This window comes from Chiloscyllium punctatum, chromosome 6, assembly GCF_047496795.1.
Source record: "Chiloscyllium punctatum isolate Juve2018m chromosome 6, sChiPun1.3, whole genome shotgun sequence".
Classification (NCBI taxonomy): domain Eukaryota; kingdom Metazoa; phylum Chordata; class Chondrichthyes; order Orectolobiformes; family Hemiscylliidae; genus Chiloscyllium; species Chiloscyllium punctatum.
Window position 1 is genome coordinate 65768488 of NC_092744.1, and position 13580 is coordinate 65782067.

At 40.2% G+C, this 13580-nt stretch overlaps 1 protein-coding gene across 2 annotated transcripts in view; it reads left to right on the forward strand.

Moving 5' to 3' along the window:
• Positions 1 to 13580, forward strand: part of clstn2a (calsyntenin 2a) — a 556740-nt gene that overhangs the window by 503528 nt on the left and 39632 nt on the right. For both annotated transcript variants that reach the window (XM_072572819.1, XM_072572818.1), the window contains 2 exons: positions 4194 to 4360; positions 4780 to 4928. In XM_072572819.1, the coding sequence (XP_072428920.1) occupies positions 4194 to 4360; positions 4780 to 4928 (316 nt within the window). The remainder of the gene's footprint in view (positions 1 to 4193; positions 4361 to 4779; positions 4929 to 13580) is intronic.

The window sequence follows — 13580 nt, forward strand, 5'->3', positions numbered from 1 at the left end:
CTGACACACAATAATGCATCATGGGAGACAATGTTTGCAGACTTCAGCCAGTCAGTTCCCCATTAGCTGCTGTTAGTGAAATACAACTGACCACAGCTAAAGGTAGCTGACAAACTCTGGTGGCAAGTAATTTATGCCTGGATTTCCCAGTTGTTATGGTGCTCCCCCTACTCACTGGCTCTTCCAGTCAGAGGCCACTTAGATTAAATTGCAGTGATCAATTGATTTTGTTTTCAGTCTAGGACGTCAGTCTCGTCTACTCTCTGGTTTCTTGCACTAGCTCAGAATTAAAGAGCTTGCCTTAATATAGTGCCTTTTGTGACGAGCGCAATCACTGCCATTACAATGTCTTCAGAGTATATTCACAGCTGTAACATAGGAAATCACAAGAGTGAATTTACATAACCACTGTCCTACAGTCACAATGGGATAATGATTACTCAATCTGTTTTTGATGTTGTGTCTGAGGGATAAATGTTGTTCAGGGCACTGTTCTTCTTCCAGTGATGCCATGGGATCTCTTAGCACACACTTGAGACACTGAATAGCAGTATGGTTTCTCATTTCATCTGACTGTCAGCAAATCAAACAGTGCAGCTGTCCTTGATGTCACACATAAATATCAGCCTCAATTCAAGATTCTGGTAGCTCTAGTCTCTGGAATCTGTCTTCAACAAGGTAACAAGGACTAAAGAGGAAAGTGTGTGCTGTAGTCTCCATCATATTGGGAATATACTTCACAGTGTACATGTGAGGCTTGATTCAAAGTGTTTTATTACATCTCATTTGTTGAAATGAAGTAGATTGTGCATGTTCTGGATGTATGTTTATTCACTGAGCTGGAAAGTTCATTTTTAGACATTTCATCACCATACTCGGTAACACCATCAGTGAACCTCTGGATGAAGCACTGGTGGTGTAGCCCACTTTCTATATATGTGTTTAGGTTCGCTTGGCTTGGTGATGTCATTTCCTCTGGTGATGTCATTTCCTATGGTGATGTAATTTCCTGTTCTTTTTTCTCAGGGGTGGTAAATGGGATTCAAGCCAATGTGTTTGTTAAAAGAGTTCCTGTTAGAATGCCATGCATCTGGGAATTCTTGTGCATCTCTCTGTTTGGCTTGACCTAGGATGGATGTGTTGTCCCAGTCAAAGTGGTGTTCTTCCTCATCCGTATGTAAGGATACTAGTGAAAGTGGGTCAATGCCTTTTTGTGGCTAGTTGATGTTCATGTATCCTGGTGGTTAATTTTCTGCCTGTTTGTCCAATGCAGTGTTTGTTACAGTTCTTGCAAGGTATTTTGTAAATGACGTTAGTTTTGCTTGGTATCTGTATAGGGTCTTCCAAGTTCATTAGTTGCTGTTTTAGTGTTGGTTAGTTTGTGGGCTACCATGATGCCAAGAGGTCTGAGTAGTCTGGCAGTAATTTCTGAGATGTCTTTGATGTAGGAGAGAGTGGCTAGGGTTTCTGGATGCGTTTTGTCTGCTTTTTGGGTTTGTTGCTGAGAAATTGGCAGACTGTGTTCATTGGGTACCCATTCTTTTTGAATACACATTATAGGTGATTTTCCTCTGCTCTTTGTAGTTCATCTGTGCTGCAGTGTGTGGTAGCTCATTGAAATAATGTTCTAATGCAGCTTCATTTGTGGATGTTGGAATGATTGCTTCTGTAGTTCAATATTTGTTCCGTATATGTTTTTTTTCTGTAGATGCTGGTTTGAAGTTTCCCATTGGCTGTTCGGTCTACTACAACATCCAGGAATGGCAGTTTGTTGTTGTTTTCCTCCTCTTTAGTGAATTTTATGCCAGTAAGGGTATTGTTGATGGTCTTGAAGGTTTCCTCTAATTTGTTTCGTTTAATGATGGTAAAGGTCTCATTCACATAGTGGACCCAAAATATGGGTTGGATGGTTGGCAGAGCTGTTTGTTCGAGTCTCTCTGCTTTACTGCCTCTGCTAAGAACCCTGATATCCGAGATCCCATGGGTGTTCCGTTGGTTTGTCTGTAGGTTTTGTTGTTTAAGGTGAAGTGGGTGGTAAGGCATAGGTCCACTAATTTGATATTGTCCTTGCTGATGAACTTGGTGGTGCTTGGTGTACATGTCTTTGGTTCTCTGATATCAGGATTCTTAGCAGAGGCAATAATGCGGAGACTCAAACAAACAGCTTTGCCAACCATCCAACCCAAACTTTGGGTCTGCTATGTGGATGACACCTTTGTCACCAATAAATGAAACAAATTAGAGGAAACCTTCAAGACCATCAATAATACCCTTACTGGCATAAAGTCCACTAAAGAGGAGGAAAACAACAGCAAACTGCCATTCGTAGATGTCACAGTAGAGCGTACAGCCAATGGAAACTTCAAACCACCGTCTACAGGAAAATGACATATGGACCAAATATTAAACAACATCCACAAACTAAACTGCATTAGAACATTATTTCAATGAGCCGCTACACACTGCAGCACAGAGGAACTATGAAGAGCAGAGGAAAATCACCTATACTGTGTATTCAAAAAGAACGAGTACCCAATAAACACAGTCCGCCGATTTCTCAGCAGTATACCTTGCAAGAACTGTAACAAACACTGCATTGGACAAACAGGCAGAAAACTAACCACCAGGATACATGAACATCAACTAGCCACAAAAAGACATGACCCACTCTCACTAGTATCCTTACATACGGATGAGGAAGGACACCACTTCGACTGGGACAACACATCCATCTTAGGACAAGCCAAACAAAGACACGCATGAGAATTCCTAAATGCATGGCATTCCAACCGGATGTCTTTCAACAAACGCATTGAGTTGGATCCCATTTATCACCCCCTGAGAAAAAGAACTGGCAATGTTGTCACCATAGGAAATGACATCACCAACTCAAGGAAACCCAAACACATAAATAGAAAGTACGCTACACTAACAGTGCTTCACCTGGAGGCTCACTGAAGATGTTACCTAGTATGGTGACACAATGTCTGAAAAAGAACCTTCCAGCTCAGCAAGCAAACCTATACTCAGAACCTCAACCTGAGCTACAAATGTTCTCAAATCTCTATAAGATTGTGTATGTGTTTGTAATAAATTTTGTTTGGTGTGTACTGTTTGTATTACAATTTCAAATATGTGTGTATCCCAGTTTTAGTTTACCTTCCTCACCATTATTTACCATGATGATACAATACAGCCATTATTTAACATGAAGACTTTTGCTTTAGTGTTGTTTCACACTGGACCTGACAGAGCATGTATCTCCCAATTGGTGCTATTTTAAAGCAGCCACTCTTTGCTCCCCAAGATTCTCTCCTATTCTCTGAACTACTCTTCAATTTCCTCCCAAGAGTCTCTCCTCCCTTTGTGGCTCTCCCACTCTCCAGTTCTTCATACTTATCGCTTCCCTTCCTGACTCTCACTTTTTCGCCTACTCTCTTGTTACCCTTCTGCTGAGTCCACACTCAGGGTTTCAGGGAGGAAGTCGTGAGTGAGAGAAGGTTGGCAGGGAAACGATAAATAGGAGAGAATTAGCTTGTGAGAGAGCTGATCTGCATGGTGGGGGGTGCATTGAAATAGTTGCTAAATTTTATTCATATGTTTTAATTAATTTAAGAGGTATTTATTTACAACTATGTCAATTTAGGAAGTTTTTCAGTGCAGAATGGTCCTACAGAACATCACTAGAGTTTTTACATTGGTTGTAATGGAAATCTGATTCAATTAAAGTTATTTCAGTTAAAGTTGTTTTTTTCAGGAATACATTTGCAGCTTGAAGTGAGGAATTACTGTGCAGAAATAACTATCCATCAATGTTTCAAGAACTTTTCTTTAAATCATAGTTCTGGAAAAACCACTGACAATATCCAAACTTTCTTTTATCAGCAACTGTTCTGTACAACAGCAATTCAAGTTGTTTAAAAAGGGCTTAAGAGAGTCCATTTAAGACAAATGTATTTAGTTTGAGGTAGAAAGTAGTGACTAATTGGCAGGAGGTGTTTTTTTGTTGTAACTAGATGTTTGCAATTGGAAAGTTTAGGTACGCTATAAATTATCCCTTTCTAACACCAATACTCTTCTTGCTTGTTTATGCATGACAAGGACAACAGGACACTTACTATTAAATAAGATGGAGCTACTGCTGTACTTGCATTGAGTAGACATTGATTTTTCTTAAAAAAATTATCTTTTAGGTGGGGAGATTGTGAAGCCTCGATTTGCCCAGTTTTTCCATGGTAGTCTTGCTGGTTTATCTATACGTCCAGGCAAGATTGAGAGTCGGAAAGTTATCTCCTGCTTGCAGACTTGTAAGGAGGGCTTAGATATTAATTCCTTGGAGAGTCTTGGCAAAGAAATCAAGGTGAGGGATTATAATGGCTTATAAGTCTGTTGATTGAAGATTTTCCATTAACGTATGTCACTGTTCACGAAAGGCTAAATGCATGTACAATTAATTTGATGCAAAAGAATAGCACTAAAAGATTACCATTTTCTTAATTATATTGACAAATAATTTGATACTAAATTGCTTTGAATTTAAACTTTATCTTTCTTGAGCACACTAAACTTCAAAATATGCTCGTATTAATGATTTGAGAACGATGATAAATTTATTTTACTGCTAAATCGATTCACTCCAAATTTACTTGGAACTTACAGATGAAATCCAGTGCTATGGATGATTTGTTTTGACAGTTGAAGCAGAGGTTTTATCTGTAAAAGTCGAAAGCAATTTTGATCAAGTTGTGTATCCAACTTCATTCTGTTCTTTTCTTCTAGTTTCACTTCAATCCTGCCCAGTCAGTCCTGGTTATTGAAGGAGATGACATCGACACTGTAACTCGAGCCATGCAGTTGGTTGCATACATTAATTCAAGGCAGTTCCCAACTCCTGGTATTCGACGCTACACCATTTCTACCACAGTCCAGTAGGTTACCTCTACAATGTTCTGTGTTCACACACATGCGTTGGTTAATTTTAATCAGAATAAACAGAAAACAAGATTTCAATGTAATTTTTCCCCCAATAAATATCGATGTATATTGCGTTTATCCCATTGTCAAAAAATAATTTGTAAGAATTATATGAAGCTCAATTTGGTTCACCTAATGATTGAAACCAATTTTCAATTAGTTCCAGCTATAAATACACTCTTAGGCATCAATCATTCTCTTAAGTGCTATACATTACCTGATGCAGTCCTAAATTTATTTATATAGCATGTACACCAACAATGTAACACAACGCCTCAAACTTTGGACCTGACACTTCTGTCTTTCTCACATGTATTTATTTCTCCATTCGCTCTGAAGGCTTATTCAGATGCAACTTCATATGAATCACTAAAGTCATCAGTTGAAGGTATAGAATCACATTGGTGTTTAGATTCACTTTGTTTCATTGATACAACTTAATTTTGTGTGCTAATGTAACACCTTATCTCACTTCAGTGAGTCATCATATTTGCATTTGTACTTGAAGCAAATTTCCTAACTCCTTTCTCTTGCATTCCATTTCTTCCCTTAGTCTCCTGTTTGCATGATTGCGTTTAGATTTTGAAGATCTCTGTTTTAAAAACCCAAGCCCAATATCAGTGTTTAGTTAAGCTGACTGCCTCTGTCAAGAATAGAATCCACTAGTCTAGCATGGAGGTGAAATCTGCTGAATTGAACTGAGGAGTTATTACAGCAACAATAACTCTGAATCATGACAGGGAAATCAATCCCACTGTCACAGGTACAGTGGTTCAATTGTCCCATTTGAAGCTTGCAGTTTCTGCTGTCCTGTGAATTTAACCCCTTGAAAGCTAAGTGATAAACATTGGCCTCTATTGAATGTGATGATGACATTGCAACATTTTGGGATTTTTCGACTATCAACTATAAACAAGGTGCATGACGGGACTTGCTGTTTATTTTCTTTGAAAAACACAATGAGTTGAATCTCCACAAGTCATTTCCTGTTCGAATTTATGATATGTTACCTTCAGCATCGTTTGGATTACTTTTCTTGGATAGTTGTCCATAAAGACCCCTAACTTGTAAAACAAAATTCAAGCTTCCACGTGAATGACTGAAAGGATCAAAGATCAAGATTTCAGATTTTAAGAAATTTACTGTGACAAAATTAGGCAGTTTGAAAAATATCATGATAGCATTGCCTGGAAGAACCAGAGAGTGTGACAGCAAGTCTCCATTGTTAACTACATAGAATGTGGTGAGAGTTTGTGCTTGGATTGAGGAGGCCATCTTCATGAGGGTTTCAATGAAGGTTCTCTTAGCTTTAGCTAGAGAGTGAATCAATACCTTATTGCAAAAGTCAGTTTGGGGACCAGACGTTATCCGGGGTGGGTGGGGGGATCAAAAATAGAGGTAAGAATAGCTTTTGTTCTGTTTCGTAGATTTCTTAATTTATCTACTATGGCTTAGAATTTAATTTGAGGGTGGTACGGTAGCTCAGTGGTTAGCACTGCTGCCTCGGGCAACTGTCTGTGTGGAGTTTGCACATTCTCCCCGTGTCTGCGTGGGTTTCCTCCGGGTGCTCCAGTTTCCTCCCACACTCCAAAGATGTGCAGGTCAGGTGAATTGGCCATGCTAAATTGCCCATAGTGTTAGGTGCATGAGTAGAGGAATGGGTCTGGGTGGGTTACACTTCGGAGAGTCGGTGTGGACTTGTTGGGCCGAAGGGCCTGTTTCCGCATTGTAGGGAATCTAATCTAAAAAAAACTCTTGGTAACTTTGCCTAAACACAAAATTAGTAGATAAATTAAGTTCTAAACTACAGAAACCCTTTAAATTAACTGAAAGTCCTCCTACCATAATTCTACTTTACTTTGTTTCTTAAGTGTACATGTCATGATCTAGGAAACAGATCAAAAGCTATTCTTACCTCTATTTTTGTTCCCCCCACGCACCCCGGATAACGTCTGCTCCCCAAACTGACTTTTGCAGTAAGAGATTAATTCACTGTCTAGCTAAAGCTAAGAGAACCTTCATTGAAACCCTCATGAAGATGGCCTCTTCAATCCAACATTCTATGTAGTTAACAATGGAGATAGAGTCATAGAGATGTACAGCACGGAAACAGACCCTTAGGTCCAACCCATCCATGCTGACCAGATATCCCAACCAATTTAGTGCCACCTGCCAGCACCTGGCCCATATCTCTCCAAACCCCTCCCATTCATACACCCATCCAAATGCCCTCCAAATGTTGCAATTGTACCAGCTTCCTCTGGCAGCCCATTCCATACACACACCACCCCCCAAGTGAAAAAGTTGCCTCCTAGGTCTCCCCCACATCCTTCACCTCTCACCCCAAATCCACACCCATTGCCCTGGACCCCTCCCACCCCAGGGAAAAGACCCTGCCCATCCACCCCACTCATGCCCCTCATGATTTCGCAAACCCCCACAAGGTCACCCCTCAAAGAAGAGCTGCAGAATTATCTTGGGTGACCTAGTCAATATTCTTCTGGTCAGTGTCTGGTTTTGCTGTCACTCTTGAAAAATGTGATGCTGGAAAAACACAGCAGGCCAGGCAGCATCTGAGGAGCAGGAGAATCGACGTTTCGGGCATAAGCCCTTCTTCTTGAAGAAGGGCTTATGCCCGAAACGTCGATTCTCCTGCTCCTCAGATGCTGCCTGGCCTGCTGTGTTTTTCCAGCATCACATTTTTCAACTCTGGTCTCCAGCATCTGCAGTCCTTACTTTCTCCTTTGCTGTCACTCTCTCTGGTTCTTCCAGGCTGATGCTATCATGATATTTGTCAAACCGCTAATTCTACAATCACTCCTGTGGTTTTATTCCCTGTCAAAGCACATGTCAGTAGCAATGTGAATCACATCAGAATTGAACCCAGGTCAAAAAGCTACTTTGCTATCGTCCTCCCTCCCAAACTCAGTTCAATCTTGAAATTACACAGTAGTGTAAAGTATACTTGTGGGTGAAGACTGACATTACTAATATATCCTTGAGAATTAGAGACTATAGTCTATCTACCAGCACAGCTAGTCTGACCATTGTTTGCAAGTTTGAAGGTTGTGCACCTCCTATTCAGTAAGACAACCTGGGCTCTCCTTTTAACTTTGAACTACTCAGTATTCAGGTTTGTTGCCAGCCAAAATTCAGAACACATCACATGACCCTGTTCATTCATCCATTTTACTTTAAAAGAGTGTCAAAACACAACAAACCTTTAAAACTTTGCTTTTGTTGCACCTCACCTCTAAAAAATGAAAAGTTAGGAGCTCTCACAAACACTATTCCAAAGTATAACATTGTAAAGAATAGTCACTAACTGACCACATACATTATTAGTAATCTTCTCACTGGCAAATGCCACCAACGCCTCCCCCCCGCCCCCCCCCCCCCCCCACCCGTACAATGCTGTCACATTTTGCCATTAAAGATCTCGCCTTGGCACCTTCATAACATACAACCAGTGTTAATCAAAAGCATGTAACTGTTAGGAGGTGGCTCAGTGGTTAGCACTGCTGCCTCATGGTGCCAGAGACTTGGGTTCAATTTCACCTTTCAGCGGCTGTCTGTGTAGATTTTCCTTGTGCCTGTGTGGGTTTCCTCCGGATGCTCTGGTTTCTTCCCACAGTCCAAACTGTGCAGATTAGATGGGTTGGCCATGCTAAATTGCCCAGAGTGTCCAGGGTTGTGCAAGCTAGGTGGATTAGCCATGGGAAATGCAGGGTTAGAGGAATAGGGTAGAGGTGGCTGGGTCTGAGTGGGATATTTTTCGGAGGGTCGGTGCAGACTCAATGGGTTGAATGGCCTTCCATACTGTAGGGATTCTCTGATTCTTACGCGGACCTTTAAGGTGCAAACTCTCTTCCGACAGAGGGTTCATTCTGCAGCTGCTGGCTTCTCTTTCCACTACGCTTCATGGTAAATCTCCTTTCTCATGTCAAATAAATTTCAAGTGTTTCGATGCCCTTGGTTAAAAGATAACACAATTGGTTCAGTCTGGGTAGCGGTGACAAGAAACACAGCTTTTTGCTGACAATCCCTGTGATTTTCAAATTCCATTAGGTGTAAGCTGTAAATCAAGATAAAATCCTCTGTCACAGCTCCACATGTGGCTTCTGTAGGGTCTTTTTTCTTCTTTAGAAACAGTCTGTGAATCACTTTATTCAGGTTTCACCTCTGGGACTCTCTTATTTTTCATGGATATGAGTATTTTATTGTTCAAGTTGGTAAATAAAGGATCACTCAGACAAACAATGGAATCATGCATTTCCTGCTTAAAGCTAGGAGTACAGTTCTTTACTGCTTTAAGAATCTTGTCAAAAACCACATTAACGTTCACTTAGGAAATCCTGATGCTCTCACTTCACAAGCTCAGGGATTGTTTTAATTTTTTTTCCCTATTCAGTATGAGCTTTGTTAAACCCCAGAGTTAACTGAATTGAATTGAATTGAATTTATTGTCATGTGTACCGAGGCACAGTGAAAAGGTTTGTCTTGCAAGCAATACAGGCAGATCACATAGTTAAGTAGCATAGATAAGTAGATAATAGGTAAATAGCAGCAAAAACAAAAACTCAGGAACAGGCAAATGTTAAGAGTCTGTGTGTACATTCAGTATTCTAACAACTGAAGGGTTATGAAACCGGCTGGTGCGTGTGTTCAGGCTTCTGTACCTTCTCCCCGATGGTAGAGGTTGTAAAAAAACATTGCCAGGGTGGGATGGATCTTTAAGAATGCTGGTGGCCTTTCCTTGACAGTGGGCCTGGTAGATGGGTTCTATAGATGGCAGGTTGGCCTTTGTGATTGTCCGGGCCCGAGTTTACCACTCTCTGTAACTATCTGCTTTGTTATGCTGAAGTATTTAGATTCTACTTTGTCCTCATAGTTTCACAGTATCAGCATTAGTTACAGACAAGTTATCTTGTTTTAAAGCACAGTCTATTGCTGTTGCTCCATCAATAGCTGCTGTATTCCACTTTGTCACCTGTGGACCTGGAGGCAGATTTGATTCAGACAGCACCAGATTGTTTCCAGTTGTCTTTAGCTCTGTGCGTTACCCTGGTTATCTGCCTTAAAGATTTACTCTCCCTGACGCACAGTATGTGCCACTTGCAAAATGCACCTCATCAAGATTTCTTCCAAAGCAACTGCAAAATCATGACCTGTCCATCCCAGAAGGACAGCAGTAGCACATACATGGACACAACATGACCTTTGGTTTCCCCACCAAGTCACAAACCATTCTGATTTGGAACTGTATCACCATTCCTTCACTGTCACTGGTTCAAAATCTTCCTGGAACTTGCGTCTCAACAGCACTGTGACTGTACCCTCACATGTGACATGCAGCAGTTCAAGAAGGCAATTCGCTATTATCTTCTCAAGAACAATTAGGGATAGACAATTCATACCTTGAATCAAACTATCATTCTTTACAACAAATTCAAAGGCAGACATATATTTTTCAACATCCATTAATCTTGCTGATACATCCTGATCGTTAACAATTTTAAATTTTGCAGATACATTTAGAGTTTGTGCAGGTTTTCCAGCCTAGATGTTTTTTCTAACATTAAGGTCAATGTCATTAATAGGCAATTTTGATGCTTCTCTTACAATAACAGTTAGTGCCTCAAGCACAGATTAAATTTGCTCTACTGAGTGGACCAGGTAACTGATTTCTCTTAATGCCTGTATGAGTACATTTTTATTTAGTGAAATTCCAAGTGAGAAATTCATGTATTTCGCGAACATCAGGAATTGAGCCAACCCTGTTTCTCTAAGCTCAATGTTTTGCCTGTTAACAAGACAAAAATGGAGTTATTTCATCCATGTAAAACTCCCATAATCTTATATCTTCCAATATGCACACACTCTAAGTACATTAATAATGTCAATTTGTTGCAAGCTTCATTCTCCAGTACAGCATTTTCTAAAAAAGACATTATCCATCCCTTCAAACACAAAAATCCTAGCTTTTACCTTCCAGCAACAAGGCTTTACATGCCCCCGTTTATGGCAAAAGTAACATGCTGTTCCCCTCAAATCATGCAAATTTCCACAAAGAGAAGCAGCTGCCTTAACATTTCTGCGATTGCCTTTGTGGTCTTTTAAGTAGGGCATTATGTTTTCAAAGATTCTTTAAATACTTTCATTAATTCTTTTTTTCATCGCCAAAATGATCAAAGAGTATGGGGAGAAAGCAGGAACAGTACTGAGTTGGATGATCAGGCCTGCTTCACCAATCAATATGATTATGGCTAAAGGGCTGATGGTCTACTCCTGCTCCTAGTTTCAGTGTTTCTTTCTTGCTTTTCTCCCCCACCCATTATAACTCAGCTGAGCTATGTATCCTGCCCGTTTATGTGTGTATGTGGGATTAAAAGGCTATAGGTTAAATCTGTGAAGTTTACCACTTGTGGAAAAACTAAGTTTGTCCACCGTAAATAAGATTTTGTGTTTATTGACAAAACCCTGTCAGAGTGTTTGTTTACCTTGATAACAGTAAAAACTAAATGAATTCAAACATCTTGGTGATTCAGTCAGGCACTTACACATTTAGGACAATATAGTTGGGAAGTAGAGGGGCTTGATTACCAGCAGATTCTTCCTGCCTGAGTTATAACAATCAGCAGAATGTTTGTCCAAAAGGATAAAGTAACCTCCAATGCTTTCCCTACAAAATACACAAATAAAATTGACCAGATTTCTGTCGGCCATTACAACCTTGTCGCAATTTTCTCAAACAAGTTGAAATGCATTTTAACTCCATCCTCAGTGAATTTAGGCATGATGCCGATATTTCTTACTAAGGCAACGCAAGAATGTAAAGTCGACTCATCAGGTTTTTGGGTAACTCCTCACGATTTGAAACTTTTGCAGCCCGAATCTTCAAAGATCCTGGGGAATAAAATCTGAGTTTGCTGTTGCTTGTTGGATCCTGCAGAATCCATGGCGTATGCATATTGCTTGACTGACCTTCACTGCCTGGAAGAATGCCTCAAAGACTCCAACACTGAGCTCAGGCTCAGAGGCTTGAGCCAAATGTGTGAGACTTCAGCTGGATACTTACTTTGAGAATGCCACACTGGTTAATCTCTGGTACAACGAGTGATTGGACAGTGTAAATGAGCAGAGCATCAAAAATGACCAACCCCACCCTTCCCATCACCTGCTAATCCAAACTCTCTGTCCCACCGCCACCCTCCAGACAAAGCTACACCCTCGAGTCAATTATCGCTTACTGACTCCCATCTCACCCACTCACTGACTTTCATACTCAACCCTTTCAGCCACTGAAGGACTTGAGACTTGAAAAATCTTAGCTTCATACAAAAGCTACTGTGATATGAAGGAGTCATGTCTTCTGTCTGCTCCTCTTCTTCATTTGCTAATCTTTCTCTTACAGGGTTTTATATGCCCACCACGCCGGATGTTATTGCTGAAATAATGAAATATGATCTAGTACATGTAGTGGTATTCTGGGGTTAGCAGCAATGTGTGCAACACTAATGTTGACGTTGAGATCTGGCCTTCTATCTTTATCTTTTTCTTCTCCTTAGAATCCTCATTCATATTTGCACATTCCCTCTCTTTCTCTTTTCCTTTCTCTGAGTTCAATCCTTTCCGGTTTCCTTCTAGTTCAAGTTGTTTCGGTTGCAAATGAATTCTGGTCAACTCTACCTGTGTTCTATCTGGATTACTGCTTTGTCAAAGTTCAAGTATTGAACTAATGCTTCAAGTATCTCAACCTTCTTTGTGCCTGTTTGTAAATTTATTTCTAACTTTTATGCTATTGCCTTCAAACTAACAATGGTTAACTGTTACAAGGCATTCGGACAGATCCTCTCCTTAAGGAACACCTCCACAATAGACATAGGGATGTTAATGTATTAGGCTCTTGAGACATTGTGGTATTGCCCCTAACTTTAGACCAGGAGGTTTAGGTTCAAACCCCTCTTGCTCCAAAGGTGTGTAATAACATCTCTGAATAGTTTAGTCAGAAAATATCATGTTAATGTTTCCACAGTACAAAATAAACCAGTTCATTTAAGCTCTGATAAATCTGAGTGTATTCATCTCATCATGAGGATTCAAAATCCTACCAGATCTCTGAATTTCCTAAGATCTCCAAAGAGACTGACTTTTAAAAAGCAATTCAAGCTTCCAATGAATGACTAAAAGGACCATGTGACAGGTAAAGTTTTAAAACTTACTGTGATAAATTAAAAGGAGCATTGACTAAACACTATTTCAGAAGGCAACTTATACTCCAAATGACAGAAAAGATCTTCCACTTAATTATTTTCTCAAGCAATTAAAAATCTTCCCTGCACTTTACTCTATCCCAGAGATACAAATTTCATTCTCCTGCAACCAGTCCAAAAATATTCTCAGCTTTATTTTCCTCTTCAATTCAGAATACTTCTTCTCCCAGAACTGGCTTTCAGGATGAGAAATGAATAACAGATTATTCTTTCCAGCCAAAGCTAGGTGAATCTTCCAGCTTCATTTACACCCTCACAAACCTGTCCTTGTTAATTCAAATGCAAGGGTCCACCCACATCCTGTACGATGAATGACTGAGACTCGCTGCTTCC